Source organism: Sapajus apella, unplaced genomic scaffold (assembly GCF_009761245.1).
Source record: "Sapajus apella isolate SASKATOON/1434 unplaced genomic scaffold, GSC_monkey_1.0 scaffold51, whole genome shotgun sequence".
Lineage (NCBI taxonomy): Eukaryota > Metazoa > Chordata > Mammalia > Primates > Cebidae > Sapajus > Sapajus apella.
Genome location: NW_022436991.1, coordinates 13,860,159 through 13,878,720, shown reverse-complemented (window position 1 = coordinate 13,878,720; position 18,562 = coordinate 13,860,159). Strand labels below are relative to the sequence as shown.

General features: G+C 49.1%; 1 protein-coding gene and 1 long non-coding RNA gene across 8 annotated transcripts in view; one reads left to right on the top strand and one right to left on the bottom strand.

Moving 5' to 3' along the window:
* Positions 1 to 18,562, bottom strand: part of KIAA0556 (KIAA0556 ortholog) — a 227,904-nt gene that overhangs the window by 149,502 nt on the left and 59,840 nt on the right. For 4 of the 7 annotated variants that reach the window (XR_004258216.1, XM_032243026.1, XM_032243027.1 and 1 more), the window contains one exon: positions 8,270 to 8,346. The exons of 2 other annotated variants lie outside the window; for them this stretch is intronic. Coding sequence is in view for 3 of the 5 variants with exons in the window: in XM_032243027.1 (XP_032098918.1) it covers positions 8,270 to 8,346 (77 nt within the window). In the remaining 2 variants the exon portion in view is untranslated. Of the gene's footprint in view, positions 1 to 6,114; positions 6,874 to 8,269; positions 8,347 to 18,562 lie in introns of those variants that run through there. One more of the 7 variants, XM_032243030.1, reaches the window with a different exon arrangement.
* The window catches only part of LOC116526601, an 18,676-nt gene continuing 17,493 nt past the window's right edge, over positions 17,380 to 18,562 (top strand). Inside the window, exon 1 of the long non-coding RNA XR_004258217.1 lies at positions 17,380 to 17,470. This is a non-coding gene — a long non-coding RNA (uncharacterized LOC116526601). The remainder of the gene's footprint in view (positions 17,471 to 18,562) is intronic.

Below are 18,562 nucleotides of genomic sequence, written 5' to 3'. Positions count from 1 at the left end.
AAAAAAAAAAAAAAAAAAGAAAGAAAAATTAGCTGGGTGTGGTGGCATGCACCTGTGGTTCTAGCTACTTGGGAGGCTGGAGCAGGAGGCTGGCTTGAATTGGGGAGGTTGAGGCTGCAGTGAGCCATGATCATGCAACTGCACTCCGGCCTGGGTGACAGAGACCTTGTCTCCAAAAAAAAAAAAAAAAAGAAAGAAAGAAAAGGACAATGAAAAAGAAAAACAAGGTACATATGTAGTAAAGGTAAAGCTGGAAAACTGTATTTGTGGACCCAGTGTGGAAGGTGATAAATATAAAATGAAATCGGCTGTTGGGGGAAGGCGGTGGCACTGTGGGTGATTTCTTTGTTTATTTTTTAAATGTTTCTTTAGCGGCTGATACATTCATCTTTTCACCAATTGTGGCAGGAACATTTATTACAGACTGCTTATCTCTTGCCAGCCTTGGAAGCCTGGGAGATGCCTGATTGTTAGGCAACAACATAAAACAGAAGAATAACACAAGTAACTAAGAGACCATTTCCAAACACAGCAATAGCTACGCTTTCAGGAGCAAACAATCACGGGACAGTATAGGCACCAGCAGTCTCCGGGGAGCAAGTGGGAACCCCAGGGAGCCTGTGGCAGGGCAGGGCAGGGGATCTGATCACCCAGGCAGAGAGCCTGCCTAACTTCTCCCCTTGCCTTCTGATGCCACGTTAACAGCCACGGCATCCAGTTGCCCAGGATCTAGGGCTGGCGGTCCATGGGTGCCCTTCCTTAAGCAGAATGATTTATGAAAATGTAGATTTATGAAACTGATAAATTAGGAGATAATTATTCAGACTGTGAAAGGAATTGCTAGAGGAACTCCCCTACTGCAGCAGAGTGCATCAGTAATATTCAGGTGGCATCAAAGAAAAGTGTTTTTTTAAAAATTTATAGCCTACTTTGCATAAAAAGCTGTCCTGGGCGCAGGGGACTCAGATAAATCAGAATCCGCTCTTGCCCTATCCAAAAATCAAGTCCTGCCCGCCTGCCACCTGCCACCCTCTACTGGCTTGCCAGTTCAGCTTTTTCCATGGCACGCTATCACTGGCTAATGTTGTATTATGGATATATCTGTGTATTTGTTTATTCTTCCTCCCCTGCACTGAAATCTGAGCCCCTGTCCACGATGCCTGCTGAATAAGGAATGCTCTCAATGGCTATTTCTTTCTTTCTTTCTTTCTTTTTGGATCTTGCTCTGTTGCCCAAACTGGAGTGCAGTGGTGTGATCACAGCTCACTGAAGCCTTGATCTCCCAGGCTCAAGCAATCCTCCCTCAGCCTCCCAAGTTATCAGGGACTACAGGCACGTGCCACCACACCTGGCTAATTTTGTATTTTTTGGTAGAGACAGGGTCTCCCTGTGTTGTCCAGGCTGGTCTTGAACTCCTGAGCTCAATGGATCCACCCACCTTGGCCTCCCAAAGTGCTGGGATTATAGGCGTGAACCACTGCACCCAGCCTCAATGCCTGTTTCCGGAACAAGTGACCCTAAGGAACTCAAGGTGGGTCAGGGGACATGGGTGAGTACCCTAGTGCTCATAGCTACCATTCATGCGATACACATCACACCCATCATTTCCATTCTATCCCCATGTTGGCCTTTGGGGTCATGTGCACGGATGAGGAAGTGGAGGCACAGTGAGTTGGGAGTACAGGGTGGGATGAGAACCTGACATGGCTAGGGCTGGGGTGGTTAGGGAGGACTCTCCTCCTTGTGGGCCTCCAGAGCACGGACCCAGATGGCAAGGAGGACCCAGTGAGCATAAAGGGCAGGTCTCCGTGTTCTCAGGGGCAGCGGCCTACTTGTAACTAGGATTATGACTGAGTGGTGTCTGAGCGGTGTGGCTGCCATGGCACTATAGATGAGCCACATGGTTCCTCCAGACCTGTCATCTCAGGTTGCCTGAGGGGTTCTACAAGGATCAGTGATTCAAGAATTACCTGAATGTCAACTTGGGGAGAAGGCGTTTATATCAAAAGGATGCTAATAAAAATAAACATTTTAAAAATTAGCTGGGCGTGGTAGCCTGCTCCTGTAGACCCAGTTACCAGGGAATCGGAGGTCAAAGGATCACTTGAGCCCAGGGTTTGGAGACTGCAGTGAGCCATGATCATGCCAGGGCACTTCAGCCTAGGCAATAGAGTGAAATACCCATCTCAATCAGTCAGTCGATCAATCAGTCAATAACTGCATGATGATGATGATGACGTCAAATGCTGAGTTGGGTAGGGGGCTTGCTATGGGTCTTCAAGTGCCTTGTCTCACTTCACCCTTCAGTGATCCTGGGATGAGGTTCTGTTGGCCCTGTTTTAGAAATGAACTTGCCTAGCCAGGCGTGATAGCACTCACCTGTAGTCCCAGCTATGTGGGAGGCTGAGGCAGGAGAATCACTTGAACCCAGGAGGTGGAGGTTGCAGTGAGCTGAGATCGTACCATTCCACTCCAGCCTGGGTGACAGCGTGAGACCCCGTTTCAAAAAAAAGAAGAAGAAAAAGAAATGAACTTGCCCAAGGCCAGAGAGCCAAGGAAACTGCCAAGCTGAATTTGAGTTCTGACCCATGGGGCTGCAGGGCTGGTGCTCTCACCTGCTCCTTCCTGCTGTTTCTGGCCTCTAGCACCAGGCATCACAGGGGCTCTGAGCAAAAAGAGGTCAGAGGAGAGAGCACTGGCTCACAACTGGGGGCTCCTTGGAGGGGGTGGCTTTGATTCCAGTCTTGAAGGGTGAAGACAGGGAGGGCAGGGGTACAAAACGCCTGCCTCTTCTCCCCAGAACCTGTAGGTCCTCTAGGATGCTTCACAGAGCTACACAGCAGAGCATCTGTGCCGGGGGAGGAGGCGAGTGTGGAGGATGAATCTCAGTGCTGGAGGCTCCACCATCTCCCTAGCTCGCAAGACCTTCAGCAAGTCCCTAAACCTCCTGGTGTCTGCTTCCTCTTCTGTAACAGGAGACTAAAGATGCCTTCACCCCCCTGGGCTGCCATGACGACAAAAGGATAGACTGGGTTAAAGCTCTGGCTCAGTCAGAGGCCCAGGTGGGGGCCCCAGTGATGCTGATTCTCTCCTTCCTTCTTTCTGCCTGGACCTCCTCCTGGGGCTGCAGACCCAGCTTTCTTGTGGGCAGGTTTTCTTGTAAGTTTCCCTTGAATGACCTTTCTCAAGGACCAAATGATCACAGCATTGCTGGATGCTTGGACCTGGAGAGCAAATCCGGGTCTATCCCTCACAGTCTAGAGATATATATCACAGCCCTTCTCGGCCGTCACGGCTTCAGATCCAAGGGCCCTCATCTTCAGTCGATCCTCGTCACTCAGCCCTTTGATCACTCCACCTGCTCTTTCATGAATCTTGTCGGGTGTGATTACCTCTTTCATGAGGTTGAGTGATGAGAATCACTCAGAGTCCACTGGGACAAGCAGCTGGCAGGGTTTTTGCAGGGGTGAGGCGGGATTGTCACATCTGCAGACTCTGTCGCCTGGAGCACACAATCACTTTCCGCTTCTTTTGTCATAGTTATAGGTGGCCTTGCACTTACCCTGCCATAGCTGGGGAGTTCTTCAAGGGCAAGAGTTGTGTGTGGACACCTGTGTTCTCTACCTGGCCAGGAATCTCCCCCATCTTCCAAACAGAGCCCCTCAGATCTCCTGTGGGTATAGCAGCATTCCTTCTTTCACTTCACGAAACCGACTCCACTGGGTGAAACTGACTTCACTGCACAATTTAGCAGGGTGCCAAGAAGGGGCCAGTAGGACTGTGCCATCTCCTGAGACCACAGAGAGTGACTGACTTGTATATAGTCAGGATATACGTCCCCTCTAAATCTCACATTGGATTGTAATCCCCAGTGTGGGAGGCAAGACTTGGTGAGAGGTGACTGAATCAGGGGGCAGAGTTCTCATGAATGGTTTAGCACCGTCCCCTTGTGCTATCCGTGCGACAGTGAGTTCTCCCAAGATCTGGCCATTTAAAAGTGTGTGGCACCTCCCCCCACTCTCTTTCTCCTGCTGTCACTATGCGATGTGCCTGCTCCCACTTTGCCTTCTGCCATGAGTAAAACTCCCTGAGGCCTCCCCAGAAGCCAAGCAGATGGCGGTACCGTGCCTCCAGTACAGACTGCAGAATCGTGAACCAATGAAATCTTTTTTCTTTATAAATGACCCAGTCTCAGGCGTTATGCGTAGTAAGGCAAAAACGGCCTAACACAGCTTGGGATGGAACTGGGCCCGTGCCGAGCCAATGGGAACCTTCCTCAGCACTTCTGCTGGAAGCATTAGTAGAGATCCCTAATGCTTCTAGTAGCATGTACATAGGGGCTTTTACTGGCTGTCTTGACCATCACAAGTGAAGTACCTGCCTGAGAATGGCTCTAACATGGGAAAACGAGGGTATAGAAAACGGAGCATAGTTTCTTTTGATTACATAACCTAAGCACTTGGATCCAGCTATGCCTGAGGCCAAGAGTATCATGGTGCATTTCTTTTTTCTTTTTTTTTTTTTTTTGAGACGGAGTTTCGCTCTTGTTACCCAGGATGGAGTGCAATGGCACGATCTCGGCTCACCGCAACCTCCGCCTCCTGGGTTCAGGCAATCCTCCTGCCCCAGCCTCCTGAGCCGCTGGGATTACAGGCATGAACCACCATGCCCAGCTAATTTTTTGTATTTTTAGTAGAGACGGGGTTTCACCATGTTGACCAGGATGGTCTCGATCTCTTGACCTCGTGATCCACCCGCCTCGGCCTCCCAAAGTGCTGGGATTACAGGCTTGAGCCACCACGCCCGGCCTCATGGTGCATTTCTTTTCTTTGTTTTTTAAGAGACAGGGTCTCACTCTGTCACCCAGACTAGAGTGCAATGGCATGGTCATAGCTCACTGCAGGCTAAAACCCCTAGTCTCAAGCGATCCTCCCACCTCAGCCTCCAAAGTAGTGAGTAAATAGCCACCACACCTGGCTATTTAAAAAAAATATTTTAGGCCGGGCGCGGTGGCTCACGCCTGCAATCCCAGCACTTTGGAAGGCAAAGGCGGGTGAATCACGAGGTCAAGAGATCGAGACCATCCTAGCCAACATGGTGAAACCCCATCTCTACTAAAATACAAAAATTAGCTGGGCATGGTAGCGTGTGCCTGTAGTCCCAGCTACTTGGGAGGCTGGGGCAGGAGAATTGCTTGAACCCAGGAGGCAAGATGCAGTGAGCTGAGGTCGCGCCACTGCACTCCAGCCTGGCGACAGAGCGAGACTCTGTCTCGGGGGGAAAAATATATATATATATATATATTTTAGAGACAGGGTCTTGAAGTTCTGGATTCTTCGGCCTTACCCTCCTGCATAGTTGGGATATAGGCAGACGCCACCGTGCCCAGCTTGATGCTGGATTTCTTAATTTCATAGGCCAGTGTTTCCTAGTCAAATCTCAAAGGTAAGTTTAAACCCAATGCTTAAACCCAATGCTTAAGTCCATTTGCTTTGGGTTTCTGTCTCTTACAGCCAAAAAACAATAATACAGTCTGTGTCTTCCTTATCGCAATGCTTCCCTTTGCACTAACGGCAATGCCAGGCCTTGGAAGGTACTCAGTGAAATCCTGCTGAATAAACAAAAGAAAAATGTTGCCCAGCTTCTTATGGGCAGCTGTGTTCTGGGTGGATCTGTGCTCAGAACTCACTCCAATTATTACATCCCCCCTTCTCAGGTTACAGACATGCTGGATAAGCAGCCTGGGTTTTTATCTCCCTCCACGTCCAGGGTAAAGCTCAGAGACTAGTTTTCTATCTGGTCCTGTAACTAGACTTCCAAGTAAATTGCAGTTCTTCCCACAAAACCCATCCTCAGTTAACTTAGGGCCACTGGCAATCCCAGCAGCCTTTTTTCTCCTATTGATTACTTATGACATCAAGCAAATTGTAGAGTCCACCCCGGCTCCACCACTTCCCAGCTGCGAGACCTCAGGCAAGTTGCTCACTGCTCAGAGCCTCCACTTCCTTGTCTGTAAAATGGGTGCAGCAACTCTGCCCCATTGGTTAGTGTGCAGATAAAGTAAAATGATGAGGTGAGGTGTCCGGCATAGGGCTGGCACTCTGCAAAAGGCACCTTTGAGATTTGCTGGACGATGGCTCAGGGGATTCCCATTCTTCACGAGTCTCTACTGAAGGTGTTTCTTTCCAGCTCTATCTTCTGATTTCCTGTCATCATGACAGCTTCCTCTTGGTGACAACATGTCCCCCCAAATTTTATGGCAACTCAGTTTTGATATAGCTTTTAATCGTCTGTGCTATAACCTTGTCTCTGGAAATTCTCATTTATACTTCCGGCCAGTGCCTCTTTGATCACACACTTATTGATCCCCCAATTAATGAGAAACAATTTGTTCAGAAGGAACTGTGACAGCCTCTCCCCAGACAAGTCACATGCAGATGATTAAACGATCACCCAGGTGTTCGGTGGCACCATCCAGTCTGCCAGAGATTGAATAAAACATCCTGCTCCGTGGCATTAATGATGACGGAAACCCACGTCGGTCTAATCAGCACAAGCCTTCACTGTTTTAGTTTGAGGTGGATGTGGGGATGGAGGGGGATGAGCACAGAGCTGCTGGGTAAAGAGGACACTGTTGTGGCATTTCTGCCTGGCCCTGGAGAGGCTGTCTATTCAGAAGATCTCCACCAGGGGTGGCGCTGCCTTACTACATGGGTATTTGGAAAGTGGGTGGGTGCTGTCATAGATGGAATTTAGGATCTTAATGAAATTTCGTAAAGGGGGTGGTGGGCAGGGATGCTAAACTGCAATTTGTGAGATTACAAAACCTTTGTCCCAGGCCGGGCACAGTGGCTCACGCCTGTAATCCCAACACTTTGGGAGGCAGAGGCGGGTGGATCACTTGAGGTCAGGAGTTCAAGACCAGCCTGGCCGACATGGTGAACCTGTCAGTACTAAAAATACAAAAATTAGCCAGGTGAGGTGGTGCGTGCCTGTAATCCCAGCTACTGAGGAGGCTAAGGCAGAGAATCACTTGAACCCAGAAGGCAGAGGCTGCAGTGAGCTGAGATCGCGCCACTGCACTCCAGCCTGGGTGACAGAGTGAGACTCCATCTCAAAAAAAAAAAAAAAAAAAAAATTGTCCCATGCAACATGCCACCAGAGCCCCTGCTGATAACACCGAGTCCAGTCAGTGAGACCGGAGCTGAAGTCACATGCTGAGTGACACCTCCCTACCCCAGACTCTCTCGTCTGCAAGACCCTAAGCCCACTCCCATAACGCAGAGGGCCATATTCAAGCTCATCCCTTCTTCCCCTCCTCCCACCAGTTCTTTGGGCCTGCATTGTTTTTCTGTTTGCTCGGTGCTTCAATTTGAATTCAATACCAACATTTTAAAACTCAGGAGATTTTGCAACCCAAATCCACATCTCCAGCTTCTCTGGCAGACTTGGGAGGATCAGGACCCAGGCTGGGGTGGGTGGGAGGGGGGGACTGTGGTCTCACAGACAGCTGGCCTGGGCCAAGCAGCTTGGAGACGGGAGCTTCAGGTACCCACGGTCCCACTGAGCTGGCTCCACTCACAGTCTGTCCCCCCCCAGCACCTGAATTTGCAAATCCCCAGCTTACTGCAAGGTTTGAGGCCTGAAGACAAACTACAGTGAACTGAAAATGAACTTCCTCAGCCCCACAAAGGAACCGAGGAGATGATGGCTCTTTCAAACCAGACCATGATGCTTTGACCTTGATCGCTACACACTGGACCTACTGCAAGCTTTTTCAAGGACCAGCACTCCAGAGACAAAATCAGTCCTACTTTAACTTCAAATGACTTATCGACCAACTTCAAACGCCAATGTAAAATGGCTCCATCTTTGCATAACATGACATGATTATAGGCTCAGATTTCAGGGGCCGTCAAAGCCTGTAAGATCACAGAGTGGGCTCTTCAGGTGGTTCTTGCACAAGCCCTGCCAAATTCAAGCCTTTTTTTTTTTTTTTGACAACCCTATCTTCTCCCAGGACAGCAGCAGGGAGGGACGAGGCGGTATTTACACGTCAAACAGTCTGCTATAGCTCAGTCAAAAGACGCAATGAAACCAATGAACGGAGAAATAGGAGCTGGGGTTGCAGATAATACTCTAAGCCTCTGAGTGGAGGGGAACTCTGCATCCCGTTCTTATGTGAGGCAGGGCCTGCCTGCTGTTAATAAATCTAAATAGATTTTTACTTGGCTAATATCAAAGGCTGCCGTCGAGCGGCTTCTCTTACCGGTTCCTCTGCTGAAGCAATATTAAATACTCATCATGTTTCTCATCAAAGTCTGTCACCATGTCCTTAGCGCAACCCTGAAATGAAGAAACAGAGCAGTGTGATATCGGAACGCAGGGAAGCTCTGACTGAGGGCGCGGGTGCAGCACACACCGGCGCAGGAGGCTGAGAGGCGGAGGCTGACCTTGACAGAGGCCCAGCTCCCCGGGAGCATTGCTCCGGCAACCCTGAGCCCCAGAGACTGTCTGAGGCCCCATGGGCCTTAGGTGTACACACTTTTAATCATCTATAAAAAGGAGAAGGTCAATTCCCGCCTCTCACTACTGTTCATTCCTCTCACGCCCACTATGATCAAGGACTCTGACATGATTTGGGCTGTACTGTTTTCTCAACACTCATAATTTAATTATCTCGATTGTCATAACCAGACGCAACCCAAATCAGTTGTTTAAAAGGGGATCTTGGCTGGGTGCAGTGGCTCTTGTCTGTAATTCTAGCACTTTGGGAGGCTAAGGTGACAGGATTGCTTAAGCCCCGGAGTTCGAGACTAGCCTGAGTAACCTAGAGAGACCTTATCTCTACAAATAATTTAAATATTAGCCAAGCATGGATGGTGCATGCTTGTGGTCCCAGCTACTCTGGAGGCTGGAGCGGGAGGACTGTCTGAGTCTGGAAGTTGAAGCTGCAGCGAGCCATGATTGCGCCACTGCACTCCAGCCTGGGCAACAGAGCGTCTCAAAGAACAAAAAGGGGAGGGGAGTCTTATTTTCCCCTTGCCATTGCAAGAGAAATCTATGTTAATGATAAACAATGCAGTCATTACAGAAATCTGTGACCTAGACTGGAGGCCCTCTTGGAGTGGACATAAGTGGTTCTGTGTCTCCTAGTCTGGCAACAAGGCCCTGGGTTTCCCTTGGGGAACTGCTCAGCCCGTTCTTGCAGTTCACTGCCTTCCCTAGACAATCTTGAAAGTGACTTGGTTCTTCTCTTCGTTCACATGACCTTGGCCTTGCCAATCAACACAGGGCTTCCCCTAGCCACAGTGATTTACCAGGTTAGGGGTGAACCGTGACCCAAGTCAGCCCTGGGATTTTGCTGACACCCTTAGAAAATGAGCTGCTCTCTTCCCATTTGGATGCTGTGCCAATGAGATGCAGGCCTGGGACCGCCTGAGAATGAAGCTGCCAAAGACAGCGGCTCCAAGAGACGAAGAGGCAGATTCCTAAAGACAGCATTTGAGTCCCTGGATCTACCTATGCATAAAGAAGGATCTGGGCAATTCAGTTATTGCCTTGGAAGTTTCAGCTGAGTTTCTGTCATTTGCAGCCAATAGAATTTTAAGTAATATACTATGATCCGACCGTCAGAGATAATCCCTGGTATAAGTTATTATGGCTTTCTGGGGGGAGTGATGTATAATAAACTACACATATTTAAAGTGATATATGCATATACCAGTAAAACTGCTATTAAAATTTGATAAATGTATCTTCCTCTGGGTGCCTTTCTTTGTTCAAAGTATACACACGCCGGGCGCGGTGGCTCACGCCTGTAATCCCAGCACTTTGGGAGGCCGAGGCGGGTGGATCACGAGGTCAAGAGATCGAGGCCATCCTGGTCAACATGGTGAAACCCCGTCTCTACTAAAAATACAAAAAATTAGCTGGGCATGGTGGTGCGTGCCTGTAATCCCAGCGACTCAGGAGGCTGAGGCAGGAGAATTGCCTGAACCCAGGAGGCGGAGGTTGCGGTGAGCCGAGATCACGCCATTGCACTCCAGCCTGGGTAACATGAGTGAAACTCCGTCTCAAAAAAAAAAAAAAAAAAAAAAGTATGCACAGATACATATCTACACAGAAACACATATACACTCTTTAAAAAGCATTTTTTTTTTTTTTAAGTAGAGATGGCACCACACTCTGTTGCACGGGCTGGTCTCTAACTCCTGGGCTCAAGTGATCCTCCTGCCTTGGCCTCCCAAAGTGCTAGGATTACAGGCATGAGCCACTGCACCCAGCTCCATACTCTTTTACTTCTTTTGTTTGTTTGGTCTTTTTTTTTTTTTTTGAGACAGGGTCTTGCTGTGTCACCCAGGCTGGAGTGCAGTGGTACAATCTCAGCTCACGGAAGCCTCCATCTCCCAGGTTCAAGCGATTCTCCTGCCTCAGCCTCCCAAGTAGCTGGGACTATAGTCACCCACCACCATGCCCAGTTAATTTTTGTATTTTTAGTAGAGATGGGGTTTCACCATGTTGGCCAGGCTGATCTCTGAACTCCTGGCCTCATGTGAGGCCTCCTGAAGTGCTGGAATTACAAGTGTGAACCACTGCACCTGACATCATATGTTCTTTTAAACAAAAATGGGATCATACTATAAATAATGTTTTTCAATTCGTTGTTTCTTTCTTTTTTTTTTTTTTAATGGAGTCTTGGTCTGTTGCCCGGGCTGAAGTGCAGCGGCACACCCTTGGCTCACTGCAAACTCCGCCTCCAGGATTCTCTGGCCTCAGCCTCCAGAGTAGCTGGGATCACCGGTATGTGCCACCACAAGCAGCTGATTTTTGTATTTTTAGTAGAGACAGAGTTTCACCATGTTGGCCAGGCTAGTCTTGAACTTCTGACCTCAGGTGGCCTGCCCGCCTCGGCCTCCCAAAGTGTTGGGATTATAGGCGTGAGCCACCACACCCAGCCAATTTGCTGTTTCTTAATTTCTTTGCCAAGGGGAGGATTAACGATACAATATCAACTTGGTACTGGTCCCAGGTTATAGCAAGTTATGGGGATTAAGTTTTAAATGGCAAGTAGGGCATTTGTATCAGAAATACAATTTGTGTGGGAACCTCAATGTTTATCCTGGGAAGAAGAGAGAGAAAAATAGAAATCTCTATCATTCTCCTCTTAGCTTCTCAAAATCTGGCTTTAGTCCCATTATTTTATTAGAACACTACCCGAGACAGACCCAGGACCACCTTAACGTAATGCAATCACTCTTCCTCCATCCTTTTCAATGCTCTGAGCCACGGGAAACTGCTGACCATCCATCATGCCGTCCCAAAATTGAGAATGATGGGCATTCCATTTCTCTCTCATCCTCATGATAATCATAAAGATTCCCACCTCATTTCTAAAAAAAACACCCAGTGTGGTGGTGCATGCCTGTGGTCCTAGCTGCTCAGGAGGCTGAGGCAGGAGGATAGCTTGAGTCTGGTTCAAGGTTACAGTGAGCTATGATTGCATCGCTGCACTCCAGCCTGGGAAACAGTGAGACCCTGTCTCTAAAAAGCATCCTACTTGCCAAATTCTCTTCTGCTTCTGCAGTGCTGAATGAGCCGCTCTTTCCACGCGGCTTTCTGCCTGTGCCTTCTCTAGCTAGCCTTCATCTGTGCCCCCAACTGTGGATGCTCAGTTCAGCGTCTGTCTGCGTCTCTGTCTCACCAGTCTTTGGTCTTTCTCCCTCCTGTCTTCACTTCTCCCTCCGATTACGAGGCAGGCAGCCTGATGTGCAGCCCAGTCATGCCTCGCCCAGGGATGACAGCCTGATCCCCCTTTCTCTTCGTGTTTCTTGTAGGACCCCAGGTCGTCACCTTCTGCTTCTCCCTTCCCCTGGAGCCCCTACTTTTCCTTCCTGAATTCCCTGTCTCTAGACCCACTCAGGAACAGCATGCTGTATCCCCTTGTTCTGTCCTATCCTGACATCTCTGCAACCTGAGTTTCACTGGGCTTTCTTGCTGGCTAAGTTGGCCAATCATAAAGTAAGTAATAAGAAACAGTGATATTATGAAATAATAATAAAAATAAAAGGCTGGGCATGCTCACGCCTGTAATCCCAGAGCTCAGGGAGGCTGATGCGGGAGGATTGCTTCAGGTCAGGGGTTTGAGACCAGCCTGGGCAACATAGCAAGACCCTGTCTCTTAAAAATAAAAATTAAAAAATAGCTGGGTGTGTGGCCAGGCGCGGTGGCTCAAGCCTGTAATCCCAGCACTGTGGGAGGCCGAGGTGGGTGGATTACGAGGTCAAGAGATCGAGACCATCCTGGTCAACATGGTGACCCCGTCTCTACTAAAAATACAAGAAATTAGCTGGGCATAGTGGCGCGTGCCTGTAATCCCAGCTACTCAGGAGGCTGAGGCAGGAGAATTGCCTGAACCCAGGAGGCAGAGGTTGTGGTGAGCCAAGATTGCGCCATTGCACTCCAGCCTGGGTAACAAGAGCGAAGCTCCGTCTCAAAAAAAAAAAAAATAGCTGGGTGTGGCTGGGCACGGTGGCTCACGCCTGTAATCCCAGCACTTTGGGAGGCCGAGGCGGGTGCATCACCTGAGGTCAGGAGTTCAAGACCAGCCTGGATAATATGGTGAAACCCCATCTCCACTAAAAACACAAAAAATTAGCCAGGCAAGGTGGCAGGCACCTGTAATCCCAGCTACTTTGGAGGCTGAGGCAGGAGAATCACTTGAACCTAGGGGTTGGAGGTTGCAGTGAGCTGAGATAGTGCCATTGCATTCCTGCCTGGGCCACAGAGCAAGACTGTGTCTCAAAAAAAAAAAAAAAAAAAAATAGCTAGGTGTGATGGTGCATGCCTGTAGTCCTAGCTACATGGGAGGCTGAGGTGGGAGGATTGCTTGAGTCCAGGAGTTCAAGGTTACAGTGAGCTATGATTGTGTCACTGCACTGCAGCCGGGGCAACAGGGTGAGACCCTGTCTCTCTAAAAACCGGAGAAACAACAACAAAAAACAAACTAACAACAGCTTTCCTGGCTTCCAGACATGCCCGTAGAGGTTACTCTGTCCTCCCCCGGGCCTGAGTCCTGCCTCATCCTGAGTGCAAGAAGAACGCAGGAGGACTCAGCCCTCGGGAGAGCTGGCTTGCAGGAGTGTGGGTCTGGGGAGGATTTTCACTTTCTTCCAGAAATAATAACACATAAATCGCGCAAACAGTTTACCCAGCATTTCCATATACATGATTCTCCTTTGATCTTCACAGAAGCCCTTGAAGTAGTGATTATTACCCCATTTAAGATACAAGGAAACCCTCCCATGCATCTTCCCAGAACACAGATCCTACTCCACAGCAATTTACATAACCATTTTGAAACATTAAAATGACCGTCGATATATTATGGGTATGGAATGAAACACTGGATGACATTTTTAGATGAAATATGGGACTTCAAAGAAATCTCAGCTTTCGCTGGCTGCCCTGGGCTTTCACCTCAAACTCTCCGGGGAATGCGTCGATCCTCCTCCGCCAGGAGGGAGATGTCATCAGAAAGACTTGAGGAACTGGAACATCCATCCATCTCCACTTCTTAAATGCTGATGTGCCTACAAATCACCTAGGAATCATGGTGAAATGCAGATTCTTTTTTTTCTTCTTCTTTTTGAGACTGGGTCTTACTCTGTCTCCCAGGCTGGAGTGCAGTGGTGCGACCTTGGCTCACTGCAGCCTCGACTTCCTGGGCTCAAGCAGTCCTCCCATCTCAGCCTCCTGAGTAGCTGGGACTACAGGCAGGTGCCACCATACATGGCTGATACCTTCCTTCCTTCCTTCCTTCCTTCCCTCCCTCCCTCTCTCCTTTTTTTTTTTTTTTTTTGAGACGGAGTTTCCTTGTTATCCCGGCTGGAGTGCAATGGTGCGATCTCGGCTCACCGCAACCTCCGCCTCCTGGGTTCAGGCAATTCTCCTGCCTCAGCCTCCTGAGTAGCTGGGACTACAGGCACGTGCCACCATGCCCAGCTAATTTTTGTATTTTTAGTAGAGACGGGGTTTCACCATGTTGACCAGGATGGTCTCGATCTCTTGACCTCGTGATCCACCCACCTCGGCCTCCCAAAGTGCTGGGATTACAGGCGTGAGCCACCATGCCCGGCCCTTTTTTTTTTTGATATTTTGTAGAGATGGGATTTTGCCATGTTGCCCAGGCTGGTCTCAGACTCCGGAGCTCAACTGATCCACTTGCCTCAGCCTCCCAAAGTTCTTGGATTACAGGGGCGTGTCAGTACACCACTGTGCCCCAGATTCTATCTTTTTGTTTTGTTTTCTGAGACAGGGTCTTACTATGTTGCCCAGGCTGGTCTCGAACTCCTAGCCTCAAGTGATCTTCTCACTTCAGCCTCCCAAGTAGCTGGGACTACAGGCATGTAGCACCGTGCCTGCTTTGAAACGCAGACTCTGACTCAGTAGGACTGGGAAGTGCCTAAGTCTGCATTTCTTTCTTTTCTTTTTTCTTTCTTTTTTTTTTTTTTTTTCTTGAGAAGGAATCTTACCCTGTAGCCCAGGCTGGAATTCAGTGGTGGGATCTTGGCTTACTGCAACCTCTGCCCTCCTGGGTTTAAGCAATTCTCCTGTGTCAGCCTCCCAAGTAGCTGGGATTACAGGTATGCACCACTATGCCCCGCTAAGTTTTGTATTTCTAGTAGAGACAGGGATTCACCATGTTGGCCAGGCTGGTCTTGAATTCCTGACCTCAGGTGATTCACCCACCTCGGCCTCCCAAAGTGTTGGGATTACAGGCATAAGCCACCATACCTGGCACTAAGTCTCCATTTATTTTATTTTTTATTTTTTTGAGATGAAGTCTTGCACTGTCACCCAGGCTGGAGTGTAGTGGTGTGATCTCAGCTCACTGCAACCTCCACCTACCGGGTTCAAATGATTCTCTTGCCTTACCCTCCCCAGTAGCTGTGATTGAGTAACTGGAATTATAGGTGCCCACCACCACGCCCAGCTAATTTTTTGTATTTTTAGTAGAGATGGGGTTTCACTATGTTGGCCAGGCTGGTCTTGAACTCCTGACCTCGTGATCTGCCCACCTCGGCTTCCCAAATTGCTGGGATTACAGGCGTGAGCCACCGTGCCCGGCTCCAAATCTGCATTTCTAATGAGCTCCCAGGTAATGCCCATGGCCCACACTTTGGGTAGCAAGGCCGCAGACTAGCCAACTTTATTTCCCACTATTCACAACAACCCCACCTCCAGTCAGATGGTCTCTGAACTTGAGGGAGGTACACGAGATCTGGAGTCCAGCCTGGTTCCATGTCACAAGGTTGACACTTAGTTTCTTTATCTACGAGATGGGGTGGAACTTTTCTTTCCCTCACAGGGTTAAGTGTGAACTGGATGCAGTAACAGTGGAAAGGATTTAGTAAAGTACCTGGCCCTTACAAAGTTCTCAATGAACATTAGTTATAAGTGCATTTATGGAACTCCACTACCAAAATAGCACCATCCCAGTCCCATCCTGCCCCATTCTCACTCCTGTGAGATTGTGCTGGCCTAGAGCCAGAACCGGAGCAAAACTATTTTATAAAATGCAAAACTGTTTTTTAAAGAAGTTGAAATGGCTGCCCCATTCTCCTCACAATAACTACTGTCCTTGGCCTCTGTAAATAGAACTGCCAGTTTGTTCTGCAAAACTATGTAAAGCTGCTTACCTTTTCTTATCCGTAACTGCTAAAATCTGTGACTTCTATCACCACCCAGACGATGCGTAAACAAATGTGTATCTCGACTTCTGTAAACCACTGAAGTAACAAACAGAATGACAAAAGTCCCCTGGCCCTTGGAATGTCCGGACACCCCCGCCCTTGTCTCCTCCCAGGAGGTGAATCACAGAATCCCCTAGCCCTTGGAATGTCCGAAACCTTTTCATCCCCATCCCCGCCCCTCACCCCCACTCCCAAGGTGGTTTTTCGGGTATAAAAAATCGTGGCACCCTCCTTTTGACACCACAGGTTGGAGAGACGTGAGTCCTGTGTGGTCGCCGGCATAATAAATGACCCTGCAATCTGGCATACTTTTGTCTTGGTGATAACTTTCTACGCTCCGGTCAAATACAACACTCCTAACCTTCATCATTTGATTCCCTTTTCCAGAAACCCACACCAGCCCCCTCCAGCCTCAACTCCCAGACTCTCTGAGGGCCAGCTCCGATCCCAAAGTCCCCATGAAGGCTTCCCTTGCCATTCTCCACCCCGCCCCCAACTTCAGCTCCTTCTGAAAGCCTGCCATTAGTATTAAATTATATACAATACAGTGTGAAATCGGATATAATTGAGTGCTAAGTTGTTAGCATTTAACAATATATACTACTCACTAATTATCTGGGGATTTGGAGATGTGGGTGTGAGCCCTGAACTCTGCTGTTTATCTCCTCTGAGTCTCGGTTTCCTTGTCTGCAAAAATGGGATACTGAGAAGGTCTACCTTACAGGGCTGCTATATGGATAAACTAGGAATAAAGTGGAAGAAATCTGGGAGCATTTTCTTTCTTGCTTATCTTGGCTCCCCAGTCAGATTATAAATTCCTGGAGGGCAGTCCCAGGGGACGAGGAAGGAGAAGGAGTTTCGCCTGGGTGCCTGGAGGCCTGGGCTCCAGTCCTAGTTTATGACGATCATTGCTAAGGTTGACTTAGCACTTTCTATGCGTGACAGGCACGATTCTAACCCTTTTTGTGCCTAACTCAGTTAACCCTCATTGTGGTGAGGCTTAATTTCCTTGCCTACAAAATGGACTTATGAATACTTAAGGCACCCAGCAAAGGTGTGAGAGCCCTGAAAAATGCCAAGTTGATCTTCGTTGTTTCTCAGGAAACATTTATCAAGGGCTTACGCTATGGCTGACCCCCTTGCATATGCGATCGGGGCTTCACAAAAGCTCTGACCCGGTGTATATTCAGATACCTGTGTAGGCTCTGTGGATCCCAAATATCTGAGGCAGGTCTCTGTTAATTTAGAAAGTTTGTTCGGCCGAGGTTGAGGACACAGGCCCATGACAGCCTCAGGAGGTCCTGATGACATGTACCTAAGGTGGTCAGAGCACAGCTTGGTTTTATACATTTTAAGGAAGCATGACACATCAATCAACATGTGTAAGATGAACAGCGGTTCAGTCTGAAAAAGGTGTGACAACCCTAAGCAAAGGTGGGACAACTGGAAGGGGGGAGGAGGCTTCCAGGCCATAGGTAGATAAGAGGAAGGGGGGAGGAGGCTTCCAGGCCATAGGTAGATAAGAGACAAATGGCCGCATTCTTTTGAGTTTCTGATTCGCCTTTTCAAAGGAGACAATCAGATGTTCCTTTATCTCAGTGAGCAGAGGGGAGGCTTTGAATAGGAGGCAAGTTTGCCCTAAGGGGTTCCCAGCCTGACATTTCCCTTTAGTTTAGTGATTTGGGGACCCCAAGATTTATTTTCCTTTCACAACTGTAATCAACTGCTGGTTGCTGGCTGGGGGTGCTGCGCTGAACAGCCCCCAGTCATGTACGCAGTGGGAAAGGTACCCCCTGCTGTTGTATGAGTGGGCTGCAACCATACATTGTCAAGGGACCCCTGCAGGGGTCCTGAGAACACCCATTTAATTACATGCACAAGGGCGTTCCCGGTAGAGTACGTAACCTTCATCGGACTACCAAAGGCACCTGGGCCCCTCCCAAAGGAGAGGATTATAACACAATACACAAATGCAATGCCACGTGTCTGAATTAGATCCCCAGGAAGGCCTCTCCAATCCTTGGAGTCATCTTCAAAGCCCCACTCTGTCTTCCATGACACATCTAATCCATCAGCTCCACATGAAAACTACAGTGTATCTAAAATCTGACCATTTCTCCCTGCTCTCCCCTCCTTGGCTGGTTTGGGCCCAGACTGGAGTCCTGCTCCTGGCTGCCCCCTGCCCTCTGTTCTCCCTGCTGCCGCCCGGGGGACCTGATGAGAGGTAAGTGGAATCATGTCAATCTTCTGCCAGGACCCCAAGGGGGCTCCTGTCCCACTCAGAGTCAAGGGCAAGGCTATCCCAGTGGCCATGAGGCCCTGCACTCTGGGCCTCGACCCCCACCTCTCTGAGCCACTTCCCACTCCCCCTCCTCACTCCAGGGTCCTCAATACCCCCCAGGCTCCTGCCTCAGGCTCCATTCCTTCCAAGTGGAATGCTCTTCTCCCAGGAAAATTCCCACATTCCTCATCTCCTTCAAGACTTAACTCACAGCCGGGCGCGGTGGCTCACGCCTGTGCTGTGGCTCACGCCTGTAATCCCAGCACTTTGGGAGGCTGAGGCGGGTGGATCACGAGGTCAAGAGATCGAGACCATCCTGGTCAACATGGTGAAACCCCGTCTCTACTAAAAATACAAAACATTAGCTGAGCATGGTGGCGCGTGCCTGTAATCCCAGCTACTAAGGAGACTGAGGCAGGAGAATTGCCTGAACCCAGGAGGCGGAGGTTGCGGTGAGCCGAGATCGCGCCATTGCACTCCAGCCTGGGTAACAAGAGCGAAACTCTGTCTCAAAAAAAAAAAAAGA